Source organism: Eurosta solidaginis, chromosome 3, assembly GCF_040869045.1.
Source record: "Eurosta solidaginis isolate ZX-2024a chromosome 3, ASM4086904v1, whole genome shotgun sequence".
Classification (NCBI taxonomy): Eukaryota; Metazoa; Arthropoda; class Insecta; order Diptera; family Tephritidae; genus Eurosta; species Eurosta solidaginis.
Window position 1 is genome coordinate 189628037 of NC_090321.1, and position 15427 is coordinate 189643463.

The 15427-nt window shown below is 34.4% G+C and overlaps 1 protein-coding gene across 4 annotated transcripts in view; it reads left to right on the plus strand.

Annotated features, from left to right (window-relative positions):
* Sema2b (Semaphorin 2b) overlaps positions 1-13070 on the plus strand; it is a 484623-nt gene extending 471553 nt beyond the window's left edge. For 3 of the 4 annotated variants that reach the window (XM_067774324.1, XM_067774326.1, XM_067774325.1), the window contains exons 13-16: positions 1923-2075; positions 4895-5003; positions 8618-8690; positions 11105-13070. In XM_067774324.1, coding sequence (XP_067630425.1) covers positions 1923-2075; positions 4895-5003; positions 8618-8683 — 328 coding nt within the window. In that variant the 3' untranslated portion in view covers positions 8684-8690; positions 11105-13070. The remainder of the gene's footprint in view (positions 1-1922; positions 2076-4894; positions 5004-8617; positions 8691-11104) is intronic. The other variant, XR_010951199.1, reaches the window with a different exon arrangement.
* The last annotated feature ends 2357 nt before the right edge of the window (positions 13071-15427 follow it).

The window sequence follows — 15427 nt, forward strand, 5'->3', positions numbered from 1 at the left end:
GACGCTGTTTGTTTGTTGTGATATGCTTGGCTATCATGCCAAACGTCCCAGGTTCAATTCCTGGGTAAGTAATAAAAACATGAATTATCTCCAAAAGCGGGTTTTATAAAGAGACCCCCCGTAGAGATTTGATTAAGTGACCTAATGTATTTATGCCACAAATAGCTTCACAGCAATAAAGAAGGTGCCTTATCAAGAACCGTTTGGAGTCGGATTAAAAACTGAAATGATATATTTGTATATAGATTAAGATCTCTCAAATGCGCGAGAAATGTTTCGTGTGTAATAAATTCTGCTGCCAAGTTATGAAGGTGTCCTTGAACGGCAAAGATTGTTTTCGTAGTATCATAAGGTAAGTTTAGCTATGAAGCTAGACAGCTACACTAACTGTCTGGCTCCTTATACTTCAAACCGTGTATGAAAGTAAAGAGATTGGAGGCAATAATGTTTCAACCATAAGGAATATATTGAAATGGGCAAAATATTTTTTTTTTTTTTTGTTTATGCTGTCCTCGAGTTTTTTTTTTTTTTTTTGTATATTTTGTTCCCGTTCTGTAAATTTAAATAGCCGGGCCCATGTGGTATATATCCTGCTACGCTGAAAAATTTCATGTTGAGCGATCGTAGGACAGCTTAAAATAATATTCCATGGGTGTATAAAAATGAATCATGTACCGAAGATCGATCATATGTACTCCAAAAAGTACAGGCTTAGTAGCTTAACATCATTTCTTCTTAAACCCTTTGATGGATTTGTACAAAAACTCCAACATGGATGAAAAACTGTTCTCCACAGCACAACATGCGTATACCAAAAGTAAGTCGGTAGATACCGTGCTCCATGAAATATAGATAGTGTGCCTTATGAGTGTTCTGAAACATTGCCGGGGCTTTCATTAATGTATCTAGCCGGCAATCATGGATGTTCTTAAACACATTGAAGTACATCGACCCATTACCAGATTACCAGGTGTATACGAAGATCAGTGAGGTTGTATGAGGCTACGAAACCAGTGGACAGGGTACCGCCGGCACGCACCTCTGCTGTGGACACTGTTCATCAACCACCTGCACAGGCGTTCGATTACATACTCATCAAGCCGACGCAGATGGTGTTACAGCTGTCATAAGACGAAAGTGCTTTCCTAAAATTAGTTCTCTGATGGATTAGGCGCGATTGTAAAGCCATATACTATGGATTCCTTATTTGAAGAGAACCTACCTAAAAAAAATTATTAATGCTTAGCATTACATTCTCCAAATTCAAACTTTAGACCTGGTGGCAAAGAACATACCTTAGGTTAGATATAAAAAGTAAAGGACAAAACGGATGCTATTGATTGATAACTTTTTTCCTAAAAATGCGTCATATTTTTTGGTGCTGCAGACGGACCTTCATCAAAGAAGCTAGCGGCCTTACGTGAAAAGGAAAATTAGTTATTTTATTACACAAATTTGTAATTCCATAAAGTTTCTTTGTGAACGTTCTATAAATATCAGATTTCTACAAACTTCCAGCTCATCAATGTTGTTCGAGCAGAGGCATGATCAGAGGATATTTTCCAAAGAATTAAGTTAACTTTGTTGGGTATGTTTAGAAGAAGTACGCCATTAAGCTTGCAGTAGGCGGCAAGTTGAGAAAAAGTGTACCCCAAATCAGAACGTCCTTGCTGTACGGGAAAGGGTGTTATATTTGTCTAGGTATTTGGTTTACTACGTTTGGCACAACGCCACTTCAAATGACTTGGCAATGTTAAAAGAAAAGAAAGTATATTGGATAAGGTCACCCTTGCTATAACAGGCTTTAGAATTCTCTTACCCAGTGGCCGACCTGCTGAACTGCAGGGATACTATGCATTCAAATTTTATATCAGAATTTTTAAATTTCAAACTAAAATTGCTTTTATTTTATTTATTTACAGATATGAAATAATTTACAGTCCCGCCAAATACATTGAAACCTCTGAGGGAGGTTTGGTTATAATATCAGTGAATGAAGGCGATGGCGGGCGATATGACAGTTATTTGGATGGAACGCTGCTCTGCAGTTATAGTGTCAATGTTGATGCGCACAGGTGAGTGGGAAAAACGAAAAAAGGGGAGCAGAAACATAAAAAAGCAATGAAGAAGAATATGTATATGGCGTGCACGCTGTGTACCATACAAGAAAGCACTTTCGCACACAAATGAATTTTCATATTACATAATTTAAACAAACAAATTAATTTATGATTATTTTTAGTAACCAAATTTTATATTCCGATTAATACAAAGCAAGTGCAAGTGACTCTTTCTTACGCACTGTCTGCTAATACTCATTTCATGTAATAGTGAAAATTGTTTTGTAGACGCGCACATCACCTTGTGAAATGCTGTGATGCCTTTCTCGGGAGCACGGAGATGCTTAAGGCGCTGCTGGATGTTATTTCATAATTCAAAATGCTTTTTGTTTAATAAAATTTGAAAGCTTTTTCAAATGTGTACAAGGTCTTTGATGCTTGAACATTTTATTGCGTATTTGAGCACGATACGTTCACACGCGTATTTACGTGTACACACATACAAACACGCTACAATTCCCCTTTGCTTTAACGCTTTAATTAAAATTCAATTTTACGTTTGTGACAAGGTGCTATTTATTTGCTATTGTTGCTTTCTTCGTTTTCATTTTCATTACAATTTCCAGTTTACGTTTTCCATTTAATCAACACACCTACACCTACAAACATACACCCCCAACTCTTCCCAATTATGAACGCCCATCCTTCCGCGCACTTAATTTCCTTTTGCTTTGGAATTTGTTCAACGAATAAGCATTGAATATACGCGATAAATTTCAGTATTCACAATTTTACCATTCATCATTTATCGCACACCTTGCCTTACTTATGTAACACAAGAGTATGTATGTATGTATGTTTTTTTTCCAATAGGTACTTTAGTCACAATTTTAATCTTCTTTGCAATTGCTGCTTCTCGCATTTGCGCGCTGTCCATAATTCGCAACGCTTGCTGTGTACCGCGCTCGTCTGCAGCTGCTGTGCAGATATTTGTGTGTGCTATTTTCACACTTTCGACCCGCGTGGGGTTAATTTATGTATGTATTTATATGTGTGAATACATGTAATGATAGGGTGACTTAGAAAATAGAAAACTATACTCGACATTAGTGCAATAGGCAGACTTTCTAACGAAGTGTTGTGTTGAGGGGTGGTCAAGGGAAGTAGTTTTCACCGCAGGCATTCCTGTCGTAAGATGCCTTTAAATTACGCTGATCCGAAGGTGAGTGGGTTTAGAAAATCGTTCCCGAAGCAAACAGTTTAGTACCAAAAGGTGTACGTGTCGGAACGAAACGGATTGAATCCAGGAAAGGCCTGTCGCTTTTCGTAAAACTTACTAAGCGGGGATAAATAGTTGACGCGATACACCTCCTCGAAGCTTTTAGCCGTGTCTTTTTTCCGATTCTCATCGTGCTTTTTTTAGTATTTTCTACAATTTAACATAATCTACATGGTTAATGCCGACTCCGAACGGCAGATGAAATTTTGCTGAAAAACTTTAAATGACAGAACTACACTCGGAGTGTTTGCCAAACCATTGCCGAGGGCCGGCCCAGCCAAGAAAGTTTGTATCTAATTGAAAAAACTTTTTCTAAAGATTTCAATTCAATTTGCTATGGAAAAATTATTAACTTGTGATCAAAAGTTATCGATTTGATATCGGAAAACTATCCCTTTTGTATCGGATTATTACCAATTTGTTAACGGTGTGTAATGTTATCGGCTACTCACAGGGTTTTTTATGTTACAGATACCGATAAAACTTCACTATAAACCCCATTACACGTCTTCCCACCGGCTATTTCAAGACAACTAGAAGCCAATAAGAAGCGTATTACTAGGCGCTAAAGTACTAACTGGACGATAATAATTCTCTGCACGAGTATCTGGTTCTCACGCCTTTTTAAACGGTTTTATTTAGCTTGACTTGACAGGCCTGGCGGCACGAATTTTGTAATTAAAATTCAAGTAACTTCCCGATAAGCTACCAGCTTCAAACTAGGAATGTAGTTCACAACCCGATGACAATGCAATAATAAGCAAAAAACCCCGAGAGTTGGCGCATGGATCGAAATATTTCAAAAAATCGTATTTGTGGTCCGATTTGGCTCACTAGATTGATAGGGAGTGTGATGACTAGTACCTAGGACATACCTAATTATTTTCTAGCTTTTAGAATTATTATCACTTAATGTAAATATTGTTTTCAATAAAACCGTTTACTTAAATTTTTTTTTTATTATTTTCGAGGTATGTCCGACCTTTTTTTTATACTTCGAGCATTTGACACCAAATTCATAATTAAGTGTGTCCGTCTTCGTATAGTAGTTTTGTTTTTGCTAAAGGAGTAGACAAAATTTATTTATTAAAGAAATCACCCAAAAAGATAAGTGTGTTAAGGCTCCTGATGTATACTTAGGTAAACTAACTCTCTGTTTAACTATTTGCTAAAGCACATAAATAAATTTGAAAATTTAATCCTTGAGCGACTTTCATTTATAATTTGATTTCAAAATGAAACACAACTGACTTTTATAGCTTAAAATGTTCCTAATAAAAAAAATTTCAGTACCAGCCTAATGTACATATATAAGTATCCTACGTCTTTGTATCAATGATGTTAAGGTCCGTTAATTTATTTTCCAGGACTAATTCCCTTTACACACCATTACCAACTTCTTCATTGCTTTACAAATAGGTAACCAGGAATGGGTGGGAGCATTAATTTTCTTGAAATTATTTTATTTCGTAATTTTTTTTGCACTTATTTAAAATGTTTTTAATAAAATTTTACATTCCCACTTACTCGTTCTTCCACTACTTTTTTTTCGCAGATGTACGCCACCTTCGAAGAAAAATGATTACCAAAAAATCTACTCACATTGGTGTAACGAATTCGAGAAATACAAGTCAGCGATGAAGCAATGGCAGGCCAAACAAGAGGTAAGTCGCTATAAACACCTTTGCGCTGTGGAAGTGTTATACATTTTTGTTTTTACTTTCATACTTACTTGTTGTTTTTAATTGTTAACATTATCATAGCCATTTTAATGCACTTGTTTCTTAAGTCTTGCTTGTGTCCTGTGACTCCATGTAGCAACACATCAACCAGAGGGGTTAAAGGTTTTACGTACAATTTTCATTACATTTCGGACGTCCAGGAAAGAATTAATTAAGTTTTTAATGTTTTCTCAATTTTATTTTTACTTCGTCCACTTTTGGTTACTCTCACACCATGTATTGATACAACAATTCAGCTGACTTCATTGAGCTCAGTCAGACATTCCCTGCATTCAAAAGCCAAAGTAGTCAGCAAACATTCTAGTTCATTGATTACAATTTTGTGGGGTTATTTATACTAGTCAGCTTTTGAGTAGTTAATTGACTAGAACTTTGTGGCGTTCATCATACTAGTCAGTATTAGAATAGTTCAGTGGCTATAACTTTGTGGTGTTATTCTTACTAGTTAGTATTTGAATAATTTATTTGACTAGAATTTCGTCTGTTGGACTCGAGGAAATGCGCGAGTGCTTTCTGTAGCCAATTTGCAATGCATACTTCAGTCGAATTGTATGTATCGTCCAAATCAACGGGCACATAAACACAAGAATGACGAGTCGCACCTCACCGTTACCTCAAGAGAGGTTGAAGAAGCCATTGAAAAGGCAAAGCCTTCCATATCAATAGTCCCAGACGGAATACCTATGCTGATGCAAAAACACCTAGGCCATGAGGGCATCAGTAGCATAGCACATTTTTTCTACTTGTCCTTAAAAGCCTTTGCCATTCCAGAATAACGGAGAATGGTAAGAATAAACCCAGTACCAAAGACCGGAAACCCAGCCAGTATCTACCGATATCCCTTTAGTCAGTAACGAAAACCTTTAAAATCATCAGTATGACTTCCGTAAAGTGCATATCACTACCACCGTTCTGAACTCCATTAACGCGCATCATAGGACGGTGCTAGTGCAGCTTGGTCTGTTTTGACACAGTCAACTACAACTGGCTTCGTATGTACGTATTTTTATTAAAATTTATTCCAAAGTATAATGTATTGAAGTGAAAAATTTTAAAGTGATATTTGTACATATACACATACTTTATATACATATATGAAATACATACAATGATGTAGTATATTAACTAACAGGATGCTGATGCAAATATCGACTAGTATGTCAATTGGTATGATATTGGTGTATGTATATAATAACTGGTATGCCATCTGGTATAATGCTGGCGCAAAGGCTGACTAGTATGTTAATTGGTATGACGCTGATGGGTATGCTGACTAGTATGGCATCTGGTACGATGTTGGTGTATGTAATGACTAGTTTGTCAATTGGTATGATGCTGATGCAGAGACTGGCAATTGATATTTCATCGCCGTGTTAAAATGAATAGAATAATTAAAGAACTCATACTAGCTGGAATTTTTGGCAAACTAGTATTCTTCTAGTAATCAATTAGTTGGTTTAACTGCAGGGTTGTGATGAGTGCGCAGTATTTTAGACAAAAAAGTCTGTTTCTTAGAATTAGGATTCGATAACGTTATATCTTGTGATTTCCGTTTCATAACTGGAATGAAGCGGGTACATTCTACACCTAATCAAAACAGCCCACTGTACCGTACAACAGCTGCAGTACTTGTGGTCATCATTACGCAACAATTTTACTGTGTTTCTCCACGCTCACAAAATAGTCCACAATTCGCTTGGAAGCATTTAAAACCTCATGCCTCATCTCCCATCGCATGCAGGTAATTTTTCTTTTTAGCAGTTTACAAAATTTACGCGCGACAAAGTCAGTTGCGTGAAATTTTACATTATACACTGTTTTAATTAATTTTTTATGTTCTCTCGTTATGTTTCATCTATTGTTCGATTCAGCTTGCTCCTTATTCCGTTCGAAGTTTATGTGCGATTTAAGTGGCAGGGCGCACGTACTGTTGGTTGTAAATAATTATATACCCCGCCCTCAAACGGTTGTAGAAAAAATGCAATTCGTTTCTATTTAAGACTGTCCTTAGAGTGCGTAGAAGAAAATTAGCGAGTTTATATGTGTGTTGTTGGGCGTGAACATTGACAGCTGTAGCAAACGCATTTTGGTTGGTTTTTGTTGTGAAAATAAATTTGTTTTTTTTTTTTGTTGTTAGTCTCAGTTCTTACTATCAATTTAGTTTACTTTGCGCTAATTACTTTACCTATAATAAAATCAAATCTATGTAGCCCTAAAATGCTTGATTTACGACTTCTTGTTTTTCTTCAGCAATATTTTTTGTTAATTTACTGAATATATTACATGGCTTTTAATGCGTTTATTAGATATGACAATTTCGTTACGTTCTGTCTTTCGGGACTTCCAAGTACATATTGTGGCAAATTTTAACATCACTAAGCCACTATTAAATAAGCACAACAAAAAATACGGCAAGCAGCCACACTTATGTACATGCGCACACTTAACCAGCAGCTCGAAATGAAGAGATATCTCACATACACACATGTAGTCATCGGCTAAGAGCAGAAGTTTCTACTCACACATACGCATAGCTAAATAACCAAGCATACGATAGAACTGTTCCATTTTCGTGAAAAGTCTAGACATTAGAAGAAATATGCGAACGACGCAACAGAGAGCATAAAAGCGGTTCAAGTTTAGGAATAACTAATCAGTTTGGTTAAAGCACGCTATTGTGAATGTACGTGATATTGAAGTATAATTGTACTACCCCAAAGTAGTATAAATAAAGAATATTTCGCAATACTAAATATTGGAACTATTTATTCTACAGTTCAGCGTTTCGAACGTTAGCAGGAGGTGCGTAATAATCAGAAATTCCCAAAATTCGTTACAATATATTTGAGATCGGGCCACTTCTACAATTTTTTTATCGTTATTGTTCCTGAAAGTACCGCTGCTAGTCTCCAAAATCCATTTGGAGTTCTAAGAAAATACTTTTTTTTTTTTTTGCTTCTGAAAACCGTCAATTGAGTTTACGTGGTTGTGCGCAGGTGTCGAGTTATTGTAAAAATTGCGAACATTGACGAATTTCAGTTAATTCAAAGAAGAAATTTTCCCAGAAGCAAAAAAAGTTCTAAAATTTTTAATGAATTTTGAAGATCTTAAAAAAAATTCTAGAAATACCTGACATAAAATATACCAAAACTGCACTACGGCGAGACTTTCAACAAACAATATCCAGTTTCTGATTACAAAATTTACTTAGATTTTTGTCAGCGTAGATATAGCAGTAAAAGGTGTTTTTCGAAATTCAGGACACGTATATCTCGAAAATTGTATCAATGCGGTTAATCTGCCTCCATATTAATTGTTTGTGCAATAAAAAATTTTAGTAGCCATATGCAAAAATCACGCCACAGGTTTTTTAAGTTTTTCTTTTGTTTAAAAAAAAAGTGAGTTCTCGGGATAGTCATTCCTATTGTTTATGTATGTATTTATTATATTGCTAATCATTACTGTATTAATATCTGCATACTAGTTATTACATACCTGATTGCTAATTCCTAATTTTTTTCAAATTATATTTTTAGCAATGCAATTTGAAAGAGAAAGGAAAGCACATAAATGACGTCTATAATAATGATGCTGTGGTCTGACCGCCAGGTAAGAATAAAAGTGGAGTATCAGTTTACAAAATAAATTGTGCTGTAAGGTGAAGGAAATATATCAAATGTGCAACTGCAAAAATTGGAGTTGGCAAATCACTTGACATATGAGCAACAACATGTTTTTTGTGACAGTGACTTCTCCGAATTTTATCCCTATGAAGACTGAGCAGGGATACAGGAGCAAATTATCAGTTTGTTCTTTCTCGTTTTTAATGTGGAACTTTCTTCTATAATGAGTTGAAGAAAATTAGGTTTGCTTTTTATAAATTAGTCATAGCTATACCCTTAGCCCATCACAATGATACGTTTTATTTTTAATATTTTCACAAGTTGTGTCACACATGACTAGCACAACACTATTTCCAAATTCTAAATTCCATTTGAAACCAAAATATTTAATAGCATTTTGAAACAACAAAAACCTACATTTTAAATCACACTTTAGTACTGTTGTAATTCTAGCATATGTGTTCGTGGTATAGTAACATTTAATAAGCTGATATAGCGTCAGCTACTGCTACTTGCTGTAGCACAGATCGCCGTTTCATTGATTTAAATTGTGGCAGCTAATTGTACAGCTATTGTTGAGTCTGTGTTTGAGATTATTGGTGAGCTTGATTGTGAACGAGATACAAATGCTGTCAAAGTCAGTCACTCGAATTTACGAAAGCTGTCGCTTCTATTTACTGTGAGCTTTTAGTCGTTGTGATGAAATATAATCGGGTACAGTTGCCAGATTCTTCGTACCACTTATTTTGTATTTTATACATTACTAGAAAGAAAGGATAAAAAAAATGCCAAATTTTTGGGCAATTTTCAACAGGCCAAAACGTCACTCTAAGTGTCTAGTTTTAGTCGTTTTCGTCAAAATTTAAAATTTTCTACGTTTTTGAGTTTAAATTATGGTTAGACAACGAGCCGCCGTGGTGTGATGGTAGCGTGCTCCGCCTACCACACCGAAGATCCTGGGTTCACGCCCCGGGAAAAGCAACATCAAAAAACTCTAGAAACAAGTTTTTTCAATTAGAAGAACATTTTTCTAAGCGGGGTCGTCCCTCGGCAGTGTTTGGCAAGCACTGCGAGTGTATTTCTGCCATGAACAGCTATCAGTGAAAACTCATCTGCTTTGCAGATGCCGTTCGGAGTCAGCATAAAGCAAATAGGTCCAATCCCGCCAACTTGTAGGAAAAAAAAAAATAGGAGCACGACGCAAATTGGAAGAGAAGCTCGACCTTAGATCTCTTCGGAGGTTATCGCGCCTTACGTTTATTTTTTTTAGACAACATTGATCGGAGGTGAAAGTTGCTAGGTAAATGGCGCTTATTGGCGTGGAGTGAAACAACAAAACGTTTATCTGGATTAGTTTGGCTCTTTGTAGGGCTTTTGACTAAAAGTCACATTTAATATTAGTGATTTCTTTAATATTTTCGATCTAGCGAATGACTTACCTAAAACCACGCTGAGAGGAATCGAAAAGTTACGTTAAGTTAAGTTAAATAGTCAACGGAACTGAACGGCTAGATCTTCAGAGTATCATAATGTCCTAAACATGAAACATGGAAACATACTGCTAAAGTCGGCGAGATGATTGACGATTTTGAATAATCTCATGAAGTTGCGGATGAATATTTGGTGAAGCTTGTAATACGAAAACGGGGGATTGACGGTGGATTGTAATCCAAGTATTGAGGTAGGGTTATTGAGCAGAAGGAGGTGGCTGGTGTAAAAATATATAGCGGCAGAGGCTTAACAGCAACGAGGCATCAACAAATCGGAATTTATGGACAAAAAAAAAAATGTTGGCTTTATTTAAAACCTGGAAATGTTTTACGATCAAACCCGACACAAATTGCTCTGACTTTTTCTATCAATCCACCTGTTTCCCCACTGTCTAACTCTCTTCTTTTCTTATCTCCTCTCCTCTGTGGATTTTCTAGTTTACCTTAATCGTCTCATTCAATATCTGTTTTCCTTTCATCCTTCCGTAAATTTCCCCGCTTTTACTCTTACTTTTCCATCTTTGATCTTATCTTATTCAATTCGTACTCTCACTGCCCATAATCTTAGTCTTCATCTTCTTATTCTCTTTACTAGTCTGACTGCCCTCTAACTTCCTATATTTTCCCCCTTTCCATTGTTTTCTCTTCTATTTTCTACATCAGATACATCAAGGTGGCCTTTTTTTCGCACATAACATTACTAAGGTAGTAAAAAAGTAACAAAGTAGTACCAACAATTTTTTCTCCCTACTACTATAAAATTCATGACTGGATAATGAGGGCCGTCAAGTTTTTGTTGTTGTACTACTGACTTCACCTGTCGGTTTTTTTCGCGTGTTGGCTAAATGAAACCTAAAGTATATAATACTCGATTAATGTACCTTCTATTTTTTTCTCTTTTTTCTTACAGGCAGCGAGAACAACCACTAAAGACTGACATTTTTAAGCTTTTGAAAGACAATATTTTCGTAAATTTTAACAATTTTGATTTGCAACAAATTATGTTAATTAAAAAAGTTTTACAGGTAATATAAATATCAGACGGAAAAAAAGGAAACGTATAAAATTACAAAACTTGTACAGCGAGAAAAAAAGTTAATTAAATTAGGCAGATAAAAGGATTGTGCATTTGAAAAACATTACAAAAAACATGCATGAGATCATCATGATATGAATGTCAAAACAGTGTAACACAAGAATTAGAAAAGGCAAAAAATACAATTTTTACTATGTGTGCAAAGTTTTTAAATCGCAAGTGAGAGCAAAAAGCCACACTCATATTAACAAACATTTATAAACACATATGGGTGGAACACAATACAAAAAAATTATTTCTCTTATTTCAAAGCTTATTTAAAAAAGTTGTTATAAAGTGAAATTAATCAACATTGACAAACGCGACAGGCTACGGATATTTATAGTCAGTCAATATTTAGACTAAATTGTTATATAACAATATTTTTTCAAATAGTTATTGAAAATTTATATTTAAACATCTTGAGTTACTAAGTACGTCATAAACTTGAATTTTTATTTTGCTCCATCCTAAGACACTAAAAGCTTGAGTCGAAAAGGACGACAACAGAAAAGTTACTAACAAATAGATCCTGCCAGCAAATACATATAAAAACGAGAAATAAGCAACATACAAAATAACAAAATAAAATGAAAATAAAGAAGAGCAAAAACAACAACTGATGGTATTTAAAAACGAATATGCAAATAAAAAAAAAAAAAAATTACAAATATTTAAAATAAAACACTTTTATGACATATTCAGTGAAGTAGAAACGAAAAGCTTAGCAACTGTACACATATACAAGCGCATTTATTTTTTAACACCATTATTAGGGTACTCCATAAATAGAGGTTTTGTTTGAACTGTGAGGCGGCTTAGGAGAAAAAATTGTTAATCTTCTTTATTGTTCTCATTCAGGATATCAATTATATTATGTGGTCTGTAAACAATTGTTTAAAGAATAATTGTCAATTTAATGATTAATAATTAATTGATTTCACAAAAAAATTAATAAATTAATTACTTTAAGTTAAATGATTAATAAGATCAATTGAATAAATTTTGATAAGTTTTAATTGCAAAAATAATATAATTAATGTCAACTAGTTTGTATTATTTTTTTAATGGGCAGTAATCAAGATTATTTTTAATTAATTAATTATTAGTCACAAAGTCATGAGATATAAAAATTCATTCAACATTAATATTGAAAAAGGCAAAGAAATTAATGATTATTTATGTTAATGGAAATTTAACAGGTCTGTTTATATTGAAGCGGCCACCGTGATGTGATGGTAGCGTGCTTCGCCTACCACACCGTATGCCCTGGGTTCACACCCCGAGCAAGCAACATCAAAATTTTAGAAATAAGGTTTTTCAATTAGAAGAAAAATTTTCTAAGCGGGGTCGCCCATCGGCAGTGTTTGGCAAGCGCTCCGGGTGTATTTCTGCCATGAAAACTCATCTGCCTTGCAGATGCCGTTCGGAGTCGGCATAAAACATGTAGGTCCCGTCCGGTCAAATTGTAGGGAAAATCTTGAGGAGCACGACACAAATTGGAAGAGAAGCTCGGCCTTAGATCTCTTCGGAGGCTCTCGCGCCTCACATTTATTTTTATTTATGTTTATATTGAAGATATAGTGCATATATTTTTTTTTTTTTAGTGCATATTTTGCGGTTCACCTAAATGTTTTTTAAAAAACGTTTGTCATGAAGAAAATGGCAATGGTGAAAAGGTTTTAGATTTTGAAATCATAACTTGTTTACTTTGTTTAGGTGGTCGGCAACAAATTGTTAGGCGATCGCGAAAGTAGCTCTATAAACGGCGGCAGGCCAAGGTCATAATACCAGCTAGGATTTCAGGAGCTAGGATTTCAGGGATGGCGACAGCCAAGGAGGGGTATGACAGCAGTCGGAACGAGTTAGGTAGCGGAGCAAGCAATAGCAGTGGTCGGATGATAGAGCCTGTACCAATCGCGCAGCTGGAAGTATAGGAGTGTGGTGGAAACTGTGCCTCGGTGGTAGATAATTCATTTGGCGATAGATACTTCACAGGTAAGCTGTCTTGCCCTCTCACAACACAAACCGTTCCCGAGGCCAGGCCAATGCCAAATGGCTCATAAAATCATTGAGAATCAAATTATTTTATTTATTTTGAAATCCTGCTACTGGTAGTCAGTTGATGCTAACTTCTTATGTATATGTGTTATAGTGCGGTTAAAAGCGCAGATAGAGTTACGGTGAGAGTCGTACTGAATACAGTCAGTTGAGTAGACGATATGAAATAAAAAGTGTGCACCTAGTACTCAACCTTAATATCTTTCTCAAACTAAGGAGCAATTTCGACGTTGAAAGAGCCGAAACTCATTATTGTCGCTTTAATTAACGGGTCTACGAGGCAGGCTGTCCTAACGGAGACCTCTTTTGGCCATATCATTGGCTAGGGTTGATCTCTGAATATTCTTTTAGTTAATTTTTTTTTTTATTTATTTTTTGATATTATGCTATTAACTGGAAAAGCAGTAAAAGTACACGTAACTCCAACTTGAACAATCTCCTTTGTTTTTATAAATACTTCGAACATCAACATAGAAAATTACACTTTTTTAATATTTGCTGACTCTCGCGCTACACATCCAACAAATCTGGAGAGCGTCTCCATAAGCATTTCTCTGAGACGTTGTTTTTTTGTTAAAATGTGGTTTGCTACCATATTCGCGCGAGGTCGTTGGAATATGTGTGTATATGTATGGCATTTGTAGTGATACCATTTTGTAATTTATATTTCAGCCCTATTTTTGGCCCTCAACACATTTTAGTGGTCTGAATTGCTCCCTGAGAAGGCCTACCGATACATATAAATTTTTTTATACCTTAGAATTATAGATTGAGTGCAATGGGGGCGCAAAAGTTTTGAACTTGGCTTTTTATGTATAGATAATACGCTGAAGCGACTAGACAGGGTGCCTTATATTTGAACAAAAATTGCATTATGGGTTACCCTAATAAGCACTGCATTTACAAAAAAAAAAAAAAAAAAACACATTTATATACACATAGTTACATACGCATAAATTCATTTATTCATTTTCTAAATGTTTTGTATTGTTTATTTATATGCAGCCATCAAAACCACCTGCCAATACTCAAATACGAACACAAAAAATATCAATAAAAATTCGAAGAAATATCAAAAATTTATAAAAAAAAATATGAAAAGAAAATGTAACCAATTAAAATGCAAGCTACAAATGAATAAAACAATTAAATTTTTGTAAATTATTTATAGCAGAAAATTTTAAAATGCACACACATAGAAATGTACATACACAAACATTTTTTTTTTGGTCTAAATTCAAAACAAAATTTAATATTTGCTATTATAAGAAAATTCTGCCGACAACTTGGTGATAGCGTAAGAGAGAATTTTTTCTAATTATATATGTACATGTGTATGTAGATATAGTAAATGTGTTATAAAAGCTGTTACCGTTGCTAAGTTAATTAATACTAGATATATATATATATGTATATGTGTGCCGTAGGGTTTATTTTCTAAGCAATTTTTGACTGTAAGTAATTTCGGTTCGTTTTAATTAACTTTATGCTGTAAATAGTAGGTTAATAAATTTTTTTAAGTTTTATTTCTTTATTGAACAAGTCAGAAAGCCTGCCTATAAATAAATAGCTATAAACAAAAAAAAATATAATAATAATATTAGTAAATAAAGCGATAAGAGTGTCAGATTTTAAATTCTCAAGTAATTCAAGTTTAACACTAAGTCGATGTAAATAGTGTGTATATATAAATATATTTAGTATAAAAGAAAACAAAACAGCTTATTTTATAATTATTTTGCTTGTGTTATACGCATTTTACGTAAAACAAACGCGCTTAAAAGTATTGAGAGTTTTATGCAGAATAAAGGTGAGTTTAACTTCTTTTTAATAAATTTAATATATATTTATGACCGTCCCAGTAGTTGTTTACTAAAAATTTTAGTTCGTCATATTTCAAACTATTTGATTAATCGATTAATTTTATTATCTGAATGGTAGAAAGAAGGACTTCCCGGATTTGCCCTCCATGCTTTGATAACTAATTAATCGATTTCATTATTATAAAATTTATTATTCAAATTACCAATAATTCATTGCTCAAAATTTCTGTTAAAAAAAAAAAAATAAAAAAAAATCGATTAGTGTTAATAGCTG